The 14,509-nt window shown below is 28.3% G+C and overlaps 2 protein-coding genes across 2 annotated transcripts in view; both read left to right on the top strand.

Annotated features, from left to right (window-relative positions):
* The window catches only part of LOC114404601, a gene marked incomplete at both ends in the record, with an annotated part of 46,496 nt that overhangs the window by 5,640 nt on the left and 26,347 nt on the right, over positions 1-14,509 (top strand). The gene's annotated exons all lie outside the window — the stretch shown is intronic.
* LOC114404602 (U-box domain-containing protein 9-like) lies at positions 8,308-11,809 on the top strand. Its single transcript, XM_028367492.1, has 2 exons — positions 8,308-9,047; positions 10,511-11,809. Exons 1-2 carry the CDS (start codon positions 8,748-8,750, stop codon positions 11,594-11,596), a joined length of 1,386 nt encoding a protein of 461 aa, XP_028223293.1. The 5' UTR covers positions 8,308-8,747; the 3' UTR covers positions 11,597-11,809.

Below are 14,509 nucleotides of genomic sequence, written 5' to 3' on the forward strand. Positions count from 1 at the left end.
CACAAATGTCCACTACCTATAGCCTAGAATAGGAATCTTCCATGCATTCTCCATTTTGAAAGAAACATAGTAACCCTATATTATCATCTTATTAAGTTGAGATACACACACTCAAAGTATTTACAAGATTTATAGAGAATTTTCAAATGATTGAAAACAAATAAACTTAGGTCACACATTATTTCTTGTATGGTTGGTATTTATTTATTTTTATTCGAAATACTATTTCTTAAATATAATTTCAATTTTAAATATTAATACACTATATCTAATTATTTTTTCCCTTTCTATATAAACAAAAATTTAAAATAATTATGATATTCTAATTTGATTTTTTTAAATATTTTGACACATTATATTAATGCAAATGATGTGTCTCAATTTTAATAATTTTATTAATAATTTCTCCCTTAATTTATTTTTTTTGTCTTCTCAATTTATTTTATTTAATAAAATAGAATAGTTTTTTTAGCATGAATATAATAGAATAGTTATTATTATTAATAATATAACTATTTATTATTCTCTTTGATGTATATTTTTTTGTGTATCTTTGATTTATGTTTATTAATAAATATTACTTAAATTTTTAAAAATATTTGAAAATTTATGAGAAACTTATTAGTACATTTAAATTGCTGGGTTAATTATTGTTAAGGTGCTGTGTTTATTTTTTTTAAAAAAGTTATTGTCATTTCATTTTTTCATATTATTTTAGTAAAAAGTTATTTTTTAAAAGGTAAGTGAATCAGTAAGTAAACTTACTAAAATGTATAGAAGTTCAAGTTTTTTTTTTTTTTTTTATGTTTTAACAAATCCAGTGTGACTTATGAGAGTCTGATTTTCCGTTTGTTTGATTTGACGGCCAATAAAGATGTTGATTTCACTGGTTATAAATATTTCAAATCAAATTTATTTTGTACAAGGTTAGCAAGTGCGTTTCTGCATGTTTTAAGCAAAATATTCTAATTTTTAAGAACAAATTATGATGTTTTGGACACTTACAGATAATAGATTGTTTATCACCACTAGACCTTGCCGACAAAATAAAAGGGCACAATTTGTTAGAAGTTAGAACGTCTTTCATAGATTTGATATGTAGAAACAAACATAAAGGTAAATTTTTCTTTTGTGAATAGAATAATATTACAAAATAAACAAGGGTAAAGTAATTTTGGTGGGTGGAATACTGACATCATTTAAACAGTAGAATTGACTTTATTTCTGGATCATTTTGTGTTCCAAATTAAACAAAGGGCAAGAGGGCTTCAACTCAAATTTAATGACTCCATTGAATTCTTTTTGTCAAAATTTATCCAACTTTGTTTTAAGGGCAATGGACGAGTGAGACATAGCTTTCAATATTTTTGCCCCACCCTTGAAGGTCCTAATAAGCACATTTTCTTTAGGATATCAAATAACTCAAATCGAGTGGTCCTTCGAAGTTGGTACACCACAAGAAGAACTTCATCCACCATCACCCATTCAAGTAAAGTTCCCTTAAATCTATTTCAACCCTTGTTCCATGTCAATTCATTTTTTTCTCTCTTTATTTTCTTTCAACTTTTGAACTCAACAGCACATGTTACCATAAATACATGACATTATTGGTGTTGCATATGACTCCAATGAAAACAAATTTTGAGGCGTTGTCCTTTGATGAAGTTCACTCTCTTGGGAATGATACAAGTGCATTTCATAATTGTGGTCGATCCAGTCGTATTCTTACGGGCACAAAAAAGAATTTGGATTGAATGATTATATAGGCTATATATACAATTGAGAACTCTAATCATGATTTTTTTTTTCTATTATTATTATTATTATTATTATTATTATTATTATTATTATTATTATTATTATTTCTGCCATCAGAATCATATCATTATTATTATTATTATTACTTCTGCCATCAGAATCAACACATGTAGTATTTTTCAACATTATATCGACACATATAATATAATATAAGAAACCATAATTTCCTATTCAGATGAGGTTGATTATATTGAACATTTTTTTAATATATTCCTATAATATATTTAATATTAAATTGTAGGTAATAAACAAATGTACCTAATAATTTTTTTAAAATCTATAACTTTTATAAAAATGTTAAATATTTATAAATTTGATATGCTACCAATATCTCATCAAAGTATATAACATTATCCACATTTGAAAATCTATTCTTATTTTGAAAATAAGATAATTTCTTTATGCAATTTTTTTAATCATATATATATAATTTTAAAAAATTAAGAAATTGTTTTGATACAAAAAATTTGTATAAAAACTAAAAAATTTATGTAATAAAAGGAGAGATAGGAAAAGAAAAAGAGAAATATATATGAAATAAAACAGTTGATTTGTTTTTTATGGGAAAATAAAAGAGTTGATATGATAAAGAAAAATATAAAAAATATTATAAAATACTAGTATATTGTATGAATTTATTATATGAATAAATAACTTCTTAAAAAGCTTGTCATTTGTTTTTACTAAATTATTATGATTATCATATGTGTGTAAAGTTTCAATTTTATGCAATATGAATATATGAATTATCACCGTCAGGCTCAAGCAATGGGGATGAAAGGCAAAGATCCAATAATCCAGGGGCATGTGCAAATGACATCACGCGCACATCTTTTGAACAATTGCATCAAGTGTCAACTCATCTTTATACATAAGTATGTTTAGTTGAGATTATTTTTAATAATTATATATTTAAATTAATTTGCATACCATCAATAGTAAATTAATATCTTAATAAAAACATTTATAAATTTTATAATATATCGAGGTCCATTTAATCATGTAAATATTCATTATGGCACACTTTATCATGAATTGAAAATATTGAAAAATAAAATTATATACTTGATAGTCGATACTAGAAAATATTCATTTCTTTTAAAACCTTTTACTAGGAAATGATATACTGAGAATGCTTATCCTCTTTATGACAAATATTCATTTTTTATTCACTTATGGAAAAAAGTTATTGAATGAGAAACAAATTTTATAATCACATCAAATGAGAGAGTATATGTTTTTTTTTTCAACGGACAATCAGATGCTATATGATTAAACTAATAATTTCATTAATTGATATACATAATAATAAATTTAAATATTTTATATTAATAATTGATTAATATTAATTCACAAATAAATAGTCAACGAATCATGGATATAATTAATTTTTATATTTTATATTTAATTTTTATTTATACTTTAATATATATTCTTTAATTTATTAATTATTTAACTTTAATCAAATATATTGAATTTATGTTTTTAAAATCCTATTGAATTAGTCGTTTATAATGTTTTATAATATTAAATAATTTTCTTATATATTCCTAGTTCACATTTTAATTTTTATTTATTTTTTAAGAATACTAGTGCAATACACAAATACTTACTAATTTGTAAATATTCCAGAGATATAAATTTTAATAGAAACAAATAAACATATAAGGTTTTTCTTGGTTAAATGTTCCCACATATTTTGCATCTGGGTAAATGTTACACATTTGTAATTGGATATATAAAATAGAAGATATTCTGAGCAAAATGGCTACTTAAAGGTAATAAAATGATTCCTTAAAAACATGAACAAATATAAGACTAAATCATATATATTCTCATCCAAATTTTGCATTCACCGTCCCGGGCCATGCAATCAGGTAATCAGCATCTTAAAGGCATAGCGCACAAAGCCGAACCGATCCGGTTCCGTTCGACCCGCTTCACTGCACTTAATGCACGTGCCGGTCGACCCGGTTCCCACATTACTATTTACTGCTCACACACTAAATTATTGATGGAACCCCACATGTCTCTGTTTCCCAGAATTCTTGTCGGAGAATGACACGAATCCGCCACGTGTTATCATCCTGCAACCTACGTGTACAACATCATTAACTCCGCCACTTGTAAATGCGGGTACAGAATTCGACCACCTTACCCCAGCGTAGGGGAACAAAACCCGGTGGAGCGAGAAACCTACAGATTAAAGATATTCATAAACTGATCCAATTCTATATGAATTAAAAAAATATAAAAAAACCTAGAGTTCAATCTATGCATGCTTAAAAAATAAAAAAGTCTTAATTACACATTACACACTCTAATCATATTCATCGTATTTTCCAAAAAAATAATAAAAAATATTTATTTTCTTTACAATCTTGAATTCATATCCTCAAAAAAAAAAGTAAAAAATATTTTTTCTTTACAATTTTGAATTATTTTTTTCTGGTATCCAATTGAATTGGAATATGGAATATCATAATAATAATAAAAATGGCATGTATTTTTTATATTCCATAAAATAAAAAAATCTTGAAATCTAGGTCAAATTTTTTAATTCATTTTCATTTTATATTAGAATTTAGATTTTATTTGTTTGTTTTGTTACAAGTTCCTTCAAAATTAATTAATTGAGTATAAAATTATATTTTATGTATTCCCCTTCATATACGGGATTAGTTAAAATTTCATGTAATTTTGTATAAAGAATAGAAATTCTAATATTGCTTAATTGAATAAAATAAAAATTAAACGAATCAAGAAATTAAAAAATCAAATTTTTTATTAGATTCAAATTTGATTTTAGAAACCAATTCAAAACAAATTTATACATGTGAATATATTTTTATTCATAAATTTACAATATCAATTATTTCTATTTTATTTTTTATAGATTTCTAAAATTATCATATAATTTATAGTTATTTATAGAAAATATATATAATTAAGGATGTTTTTAGTCATTATTGGAGTTAATATACATAAATATTCTATTATTAATTATATATATGCATATAAATAAAATATTTGATATTTTAAGTCATTTTTTTATTATATATCTTACCTTTTATTTAATATTTGCTAAAAAAAGTTAAAAGTAGGATTAAAATTGAAATTTAATTCATTCAAACCACTTTAAATTTGATCGAATTGGATTAAAAATTTAAACAAAATAAATTAATGATAAATTACCAAAATTAAAATAATTAAATAAGATATTTTTTTTCTCTAATCGATCTAACGTGATCATGGGTACAGTATTTTAGCGTAGTACCGGGTGCAGCAGATCCTACCCCGTGGCTGAGACAAGTACAAAACAAGTTTTACCCACGCGGCGTGCCAGCTGTAAGGGCCGTGGAGTCCGTGATTGCGTGCAGGATGGACCATGAGGGTCCCACCTATTTCCTCAGTCTCGCTACACTACACACTTCCCATCTCATTAATCATATGCTAATTTATCTAATGTTCTAAGTATTATTACTATGTTTTTAAAATATGAATTTTGTATGTGAATGGATGAACCATCACTTATCTGTCATGCTGGCCAGTACCCACTTCCTTCTTGTCAGCAATCTCACTCAATAATACTACCTTCAAATTTTCCTTTATAATATGCAAATGTTACCTGTTTTTATATTTTGTTCGGTTTTATATGTTCAAGGGAAAATTAATTATTTTTCCAATCAAAACATGATTTAACTCAAATGTCTTGTTTGCTTTAGCATGGGATTTTTTTATAATAAAAACATGTTTTAATATAAATTTATGAAAAAATTAGTTTATATTGTCATTAAAGGCATCAATTAACTAATATGCCAATATTTCATCTTAATCAATAATGTTAAAATTTGAGTCCTAAATACATTAAACATTTGAAAGGCAAATTTTATTGTTCATAGTATTTCTATAAGGATCAAATCTAATAAAAAATAATCCTGTTCTATAACAGAAAAATATGGTTTGAATTCAATGTTCTATTCAAGTTTTGCATGTGAACATTTGTGTATCTTCGTATGCAGGGTTTTAGATTTTCTTCGACAACCATGCTGGCTGAATGAACTTTCATTAATTTTTTTGTTAAAACTAATTTATACTTAATGTTCTATTCAACTTTTGTTGGTGAACATTTCTGTATATTCATATGCAGGGTATACATTTTTCTTTGACAGCCATGCTTGCTGAATGAACTTTCATTAACGCCAACATAGTAGTTGAATAACATCTCCTATGTTTCGACAAGACGTTATATATGTTACCGACACCATTAGCTAGTAGTCACTGTAAGAGTAAAGCTATTTTTCCAGAAGCCATTGTGCATAAAAATATATATTTTCATATTTGCACAATGTAGTAAACAAAACATACTCCTTAAAAAACATATTCCATTCCTTTAAGCAAGAAAAGCTTTCCATTTATAATAATGTCTCTATTAATTTCTATATCCAATAGTGTGCTTTTTTTTTTTTTTTTTACAGAACCAATAGTGTTATACTTATATTTTATTTTATAGGGCCATTTAACAATATAGTTACTAACTAAATTGTGAGGTAAATTGAGAAAGAAAATGAAATATCTGTACTACGAATCAATCGCTTAGTTATTGGGTTGTTATCAATTGATTGATTAAAAATTATGTAATAAATGTTGGTGTACGTTTTTCAGTTTTATTTGAAGTTGAGACTTCTGCCACAGTACATTAATTTATTGAACAATACGCGTTCCATTCGAAAATCAACTTTTTTTTATACTAGCATATAATTATAATTATATTAATGAATATTAAAATAGTCAATAAAACAATTTAATGATATGGAATTTATGTAAATTGTATAAAAATTCATTCTTTGTTAATTAATTATCAGTCAATTAGTAGTATATAATAAAATTTAAATATTTATTATAAAATTAAAAGTTGATAAAAAGATTTTTTACTGCCGTTAATGTAAGAATTAAACTCTCAACTTATGTATTTTTTTTATTGGTACGAAATATTTCTCTTGAAAGCGATAATTGCGCAAAAAAGTGGATATTCCCTCTCAGATTATTTTTATATTTATTAGGTATCCAAATTAACTTTTTTCATAATTATAGTTTAAATTTTACTACTGCAGTAGTATTTGAACACACCATGAGAATGCAATATCACAACTCAAATATTTATAAAAAAAAGTCCAAAACTATTTATTACACTTCATTTATTATTTTGACAGATCGCCAGTTAAAAAATTAATTGTGACATCAACTTTTATATGAAGTCAAACTTGATGATATATATTAAATTAGCTTTTTCCAAAAGAATTTAAGAATAATGGACTAAAACATATTTTTATTGTATAAAAATTATCAGTTTAAATATAATTTATATTTAAAATTATAAAAGATGTATAAAAAATTATTTTAGATGGAATTTAAAATTAATTTTTCTTATTAATAAGTAGTATTTTGTTTGAGTCTCCTTAAATAATTTGGGTCCACTTTCTCTTGTTTAATTAATTATCATAACATATAGAGTATTAAAAGTAAAAATGCGTTCTTGACATTCTGTCTGTCAATCGTAAGAATAAATACGCGAAAACCTTTGGAAAAAAAAATACTTCTTTTAAACATATGATAAGAATGAATTATAGATAACAACAAATTATAATTAAACTCTTTCACTCTATAATCTTGAAGTAAAAATTAAAACACCTTGTAATTAAACTAAGATTCCAACCTATAATTAATTTACAATATTTCATCTTTTTTATTGAGTAAAAATATAATTTGTGTAATTTCAATCCCTAGAAATGTTTGTTTATATAAACTAACTTTTCAATGAGATGAGCAAGTTGATAACTTCGAAAGAAGAATTTCTTGGTAAAATAATAATTGAGAGTCAATTTGCATAAAGAAACTATAATCTAGATGACCAAATAGTACAATTGCACTTTCTAAGAGGCCAAATTACACATTTTTTTAATTATTTTAATCTATAACACACATGATCATTTTTAACTAGTAAATTAAAATAAAATTGAGAGATGAAAATATGTTTGATATCTTTAGTTTAGAAAAAAAATAATTTAATTTATTTTGAAGAATTTTTTATTTATTTTAAAATATTATTTAGATTTAAAAATATTATAAATTTATTTAGATAAAGATAAGAAATTAATTTTATGTTTTTAGGAGATTAATAGTTTGATTTTGCAATTAAGATAATGCTAGTATTTAAATTTAGTGTTACACTTTTTCTCTATATACAAAGTTCATGAATAAAATATAATATTATAAATGAATATATTTTCTTCTTTTACAAATATATTTCACCACAAATAAAAAAACCCATCAAAACTTGCGGGATAAGCCTAGGAGAATATTGCCACTTTTTTCTCTCTCTAACTCTCACATCTTGGAGTGAATGACTTGCGGATCAATTATGCCAATGCCCAAACCAAGGAAGTGAGACATTAGTAGTATTAAATAAGGAGCATAAAGTCTAGTGAGAGAGAGGGGGGAAAAAAAAAACCAAGGTGGAGTTTATGAGCTTGTGTCTTTATGGTAATGTCCTTGTTTTCCTCTCAGCAGTTAAAAGTTAATGAGAATAGAAGCCAGCAGAATAATAAAAGCCAGCAGAATAATAAAAGCCAGCCAAACCGGCACATAGAGAGAAGAGAGAGAGACTCACTCTTACACACAAAACACAAACACACAAATTTCCTTTCTTTTAAAAAAGAGAAGCAATGCGTAAAGAAGAGATAGAAAAGAGAAAGAAGAGAAGATGAAACATAGTGCTTCCTCCTCTGATATTCTCTGCTTCTCCATTCCCTGAACCAAAATTTTCAATTTTTAATACATATAAACTTCTGGGGTTGTTGTAAAAGTTGAAGGCTTTTGGGGGTATCTGATCCATTGGGATCATCATCATCATCATCATTCATCAGCACATGGCCAAGCCTGGGGTGTTGGAGTCTGATCCAGGGGTGATGGTGAAGAAGGCCATAGAGTTGAAGAGAGAGCTTCAGAGGTTGGTGAAGTCCATTGTGGATGATGAGGATTGCAGCACTGAGACCATTGATCAGGCCAAAGAGACTCTCTGTGTTCTCAAGGAGTTGAAGCTCAGAAAGAGGTCTTCACTGTCTCTGAAGCTTCAAAACAAGAGTGTCACTTCTTCTTTCCCTGATGAATTCAAGTGCCCTCTTTCCAAGGAATTGATGAGAGATCCTGTCATTTTGGCTTCTGGTCAGGTTAGTATCACAATTTCAACTGTATAACAAGAATTCTGAATCTTCCAACAATTTTGTTTTTCTTTCTATTAATACTCTTATTTTAGCAGAAAAACAAAGTCTAGGAAGGTTTTAGTTTTTTAAGACATTAAATGTATTTGTTTTTTTCATTTAATACTAGTACCTTTTTGATAAAATATTAGAAAGATTGGTACAAAAAGTAATTGTAAAGAGTAATAGTAATAATCATGACAATTTTGCTGTGTTTGTGGTTTCTGAGAAAATGTTGGAAACAGACGGAAAGTCAAACTACAATAAAAATGGGGTGTTGTTATTATTGTTATTAATTTTAATAAATAGCTGGGCACCTAGAAAAATGAGTTGATGAATTTTCCTGGTGTGGCATAAAGGGGTAGAAAGTTCTTAACAAAATTGTTTTTTTTTTTAATTTTAATTTTCATTTGTTTTGGAATTAAGTTTAACTAACGTGAAGATATATATTCTGGTTTTGGCCTTTTGTCCATCTCTCTTTTGCTGGAATTTCTGTACTTTATTCCATGTTAAGTGACTAAAAAGGTATGGAAAAGATAGAAAAGGAATATATTCAGTTCTTTCCTAGTCCAGTGCAGAACCTTTGAGATTTTTTTTTTAATTTATTTAATGAAGTTAATAATATAGTTCATATTATCTATTTTAATAAATGTGAAGATAAATCGTTTCAGCATTTGGAATTGTAGTTTTATCTTTGTCTTTCTGTTTTTTCTCGTTTATTTTTTCTTCTCAATCAAAACAGTTTTTAACCTGTTGAACTGTTTTGCTTTTACATTTTGCTGTTCAATGTGAGTGGGACTTGCTGGATTTTACTTGGAATTATTTTGCATTTGCTGTCAATGGAAGTGCAATGCCAAGTGCTTTTTGTTTGATTTGCGGAATTTCTGTGATCTTCCCTCTATTTATGTTGTTAGCTTTACTGCATTCATGTTTCAAATGTACGTTTCAAGAAACAAAAAAGAGGGAAAAGAAAAAGTAAAAGGGCAATTTGATGATATGCCTATGATAGCCATTGTGGATGGAAAGAGAAAGAGTGGGGAGGTGAAAAATGAATAATATTCTCTGTCCATAAATGTGATTCTTGTGAGTGAGTGAGTGAGTGGCGGTGGTGATTGTATCTTTGTGTAGAACTTTTGACTGGTTTTCTCAAAAGGGAATAATTAAATTCTAGTGTTCTCGGCCTTTTTCTTTTTCCAAATTACTACAGTGATGTCTTCCTCCTCCACCCCAACTACCTTTGTTTTTTCTTTCTTTCTTTCCTAAGCCTTTTTCTGTGCAATGATACTTCTGATTGGTTTTGAGTGAACCAGTGATGGCTTGGAACAAATTTGAGGTTGTGCAGATATTTTCCCTGTCTAATTATGAACAGTGATTCATTTTGTTTCCCTCTTTTGGTTGTTAATATGTAGCATCTTTTGGTGTCAATTATGCAGACATATGATAGACCTTTCATTCAAAAATGGCTAAATGCTGGAAATAGGACTTGCCCTCGGACACATCAAGTCCTTTCACACACTGTGCTTACACCAAATCATCTAATAAGGGAAATGATAGAACAATGGTCTAAAAACCAAGGGATTGAATTTTCAAATACTGTTCAATATATTGACGAGGAAGGTTTAAACAAAGCTGACTGCGAGCATTTTCTTTGTTTGCTTAAGAAAATGTCATCAACACTTTCTGATCAGAAGACGGCTGCAAAAGAACTGCGCTTGTTGACAAAGAAGCATCCTTGTTTCCGGGTACTTTTTTGTGATTCAGCAGACGCCATTCCCCAATTGCTTAAGCCAATTTGTGGGAGTGATTCCTTTGGTAGTGTTCACCCTGATCTACAAGAAGATGTAATCACAACACTCCTCAACATCTCTATTCATGATAACAATAAAAAGCTAGTGGCTGAAACTCCTATGGTAATTCCTCTCCTTATGAGAGCATTGAGATCAGGAACAATTGAAACGAGAAGCAACGCTGCAGCTGCACTTTTCACTTTGTCAGCTCTTGACTCAAACAAGGAACTCATAGGGAAATCTGGAGCCTTGAAGCCGTTAATTGACCTCTTGGAAGAAGGGCATCCCTTAGCTATGAAGGATGTTGCTTCAGCAATTTTTAACATATGTGTAATGCATGAGAACAAGGCAAGAGCCGTGAAGGATGGTGCAGTGAGGGTGATTTTGGCAAAGATAAATAAGCAGATTCATGTTGCTGAGTTACTAGCTATCCTTGCACTGCTTTCAAGTCACCAGAGGGCTGTTCATGACATGGGAGATCTTGGAGCTGTTCCTAGCTTGCTAAGGATCATTAAAGAGAGCTCGTGCGAACGCAACAAGGAGAATTGTGTAGCAATCCTTCAAACCATTTGTCTGTATGATAGATCAAAGTTGAAGGAAATAAGGGAAGAGGAGAACGGCCACAAAACAATCTCTGAGCTAGCAAAAAATGGAACATCTAGGGCTAAGAGGAAAGCTAGTGGAATTCTTGAGAGATTGAATAGGGTTGTTCACATCACACACACTGCATAATGTCTCTTGAGCCCTCTCTCTAGGTACATTACATCGTATATTCTGCATCTGTCTCCAGAACTTTAAGTTGTTTAAAGTTAAAATCAGTCTGAAATTCTGTCTCTTCACCAATTTTTGTACATTCTTTTTTCTTAACAAAGTCATTCTCATGTTCATCAGTTAGTGACTGAATAAAGTTATGTGCTCTGCCTCCAAATTGTTCAAAACGGCAAATGGGAAAAGGAAAGATCTTTTATAATTCCTATTCCAAATAAATTGTTAATGATTGTTGTCGAACAATTTTCTTTTCCTCAAAGAGATTAAATTTTCGGTTACTTACATTAACGATTAACATGCATTAAACACAGACTATATTAACATTGTCTCTTAAAAGCACGTGGATCCGCAGGTCGTATATATAGAAAAATATCTATAAGAAAAAATAAACATTCTAAATGCGTCTTAATATCTTAAGAGATTAATCTTAGGACACCATGAATTAAAAAAATGATTTAACTTTTAAAATAGTAAAACAAAATTTAGACCACGGATATTTTTTTATGGACAACAATACTTAACTAAAATAATTTTAGGTCAGTTGATTTACATGCATTCAGTTATTAAAAATAGTATAAATCATTAAATGCTATATATTTATACGAATTGAAGGGATTTGTCTAAGAACATTGGTCTTAAATCAAATTGCAAATATCATAAGACAACTTGTTGTGACGACCACGAAATAAATCATGGCTCCTACGTAGGTAGTTGGCTGAAATTAGAAAGGTATCTCGTATTCCTCTTTCCATTGGTAATGGATGTAAAAAGAACGGGAGGAAAGACCCATACGTAGCAAGCAACATAGTAAAAGATAAAAAAAATGCGAAAATGAATGGAATCTTTTCCTTTTGGTCTTAGTTCATGTACAGGACATAATGTAGAACTCATCCAATCAATGGGTACAGGAATAATTGACATCCCTCACTTAAGTCCAAGTCAGATTTATGTGTGGATGTAAATTATACTATAAACTTGTTGCAGTCTTCATCTTTATTTATTTTTTTAAAAGGGGAATTCACCATTGAAATAGATTTGGAAGAAGCTCACGAGGAGGGGGAAAACAAGAAAATGGAAAAAGAGAGAATATAATGCGGAGTTTAAAATTCAAAGGTAGAAGAAAAGATTAAAAAGAAATAAATTAGAGTGAGAATAAGATAAAATAAGCATGATGAAGATTGTGGAGTGGGATGTGATGGATAGAGTTTTTTTTTTTTAATGGGTATGAGACATTGGACTGGAGAATTTTTTTCGTGGAAGATATATGTTGTGTATGAGCCATATTTCACGTGCAGATAGATGCTGGAGCGGAGTCTGTAGTACGAAACATGGGTGATATGATAAATCTGTCTGGTAGGTTTATATCACATATATTGATGTAATCCTATTTGGTTATTAATAATAGAAATAACCACTTTACTTCGGATGATGTAAGTACACTAGTCAAATTTCTTTAAATCTTGTGTTTGTGTGTGTTGTTGCTCTTTTTAGAATTTTGGTTACTATTACTAATAATAAATAATACATAAATTGTGGTATGAAAGAAAAGTTGTGCTAAATGTTGGATTAAGTGGGATTGTATCTCTTTTACTTTCAATAGTCAAAATATTGATTCATAATTTGCAATTACTTTATTCTTGAATGAGGATTTCCATTATAGTATAAAACAAGAAAACTTTTTTTTTTGTTTATAAACAGAAGAAAGTAAGACAAACGAAATAAAAAAAAAAAAGACTATCTATTCCTGGTGAAGAAAACACCAAGAGCATCTGTCATTAGAGATGTTGAGAGGTTGGACGGAGCATCTTCCAAAATTAGAAACTAATTGTCCTCAGAAGCACCTTGCTTTGCAAGGGAGTTGATAAACGTTAAATTTATCGAATTTTTATATTTATTGTGTCATTTATTTGATATTTTAGTTAACTTTAAGTCTTGCTTTGAATCAAATTAGTTTTAAATTTAGTTTTTATTTTATCTTAGGTAGAATTTATGTTTTAGTTATTTTTAATGAATTTTTGATAGTTTTTTTTTTAGCAAAAATTGATCATTCTGGCCAAAGCTCTAGAGACTCAAATCAAACAGAAAATTCTAGAAGGAGAAATTGCAAACATTGAAGATAAAAGCTACGAAAATCAAGAACAATATATTTTTCAAGGATAAATCAACCGAAGAAGAAGATAATTACTTGAATTAATTAGAGATATTATTTTTGTTTATAATTTATTGTGATTATCTCTTTAATTAAACCTAATTACAATTTTATAAATAGGAGGCTAAGCATTCGTTGTGTGCGTAGAAGTCCCAAATAGTTCTTAGAATTATATTTTAGACTTCCACCTACTAGACGCCTCCATTATTCCATTAGACACTCTAGGTTTCATTGGGTTATTTTTACGAGTGTAATTCCTTTCACCTAAGAGAGGAAATGATGAACCTTATTTCGCTTTAATTCTATCAACTCAATACTTCATCTTAAGTTCTTTATTTGTTTTCGTACTTAATGCTTTTATTTGATTGGCCATCTAGATGAATTCAGGAATTGACTTGTGCTTTGGCGAACCTTGTTGAAACCTGAATCAAGTACATAATTGGGATTATCTCTAGGAATAAAATAATCATGGTTAAGTCTCACTATTTCTCGACCATTAATGTTGATTGCTTGTGTCGATATGTCCAAGGGATTGACTATTAGACAAGTAATTTAGAATTTGCAACCATGCGGGAGCTGGGATAGAATACATTAATGAATTGGGATGGACAAAAGAGATGAGTATAAAATTATGAAGTTACAGTGGATTGAGCAAATTCCAAGTCCAAACCTAGACATTCATTCATCAAGATCGACGTCTCCATCAAAGTTTAGTATTTCTATCTTTA

This window comes from Glycine soja, unplaced genomic scaffold (genome assembly GCF_004193775.1).
Source record: "Glycine soja cultivar W05 unplaced genomic scaffold, ASM419377v2 tig00104729_1_pilon, whole genome shotgun sequence".
NCBI lineage: Eukaryota > Viridiplantae > Streptophyta > Magnoliopsida > Fabales > Fabaceae > Glycine > Glycine soja.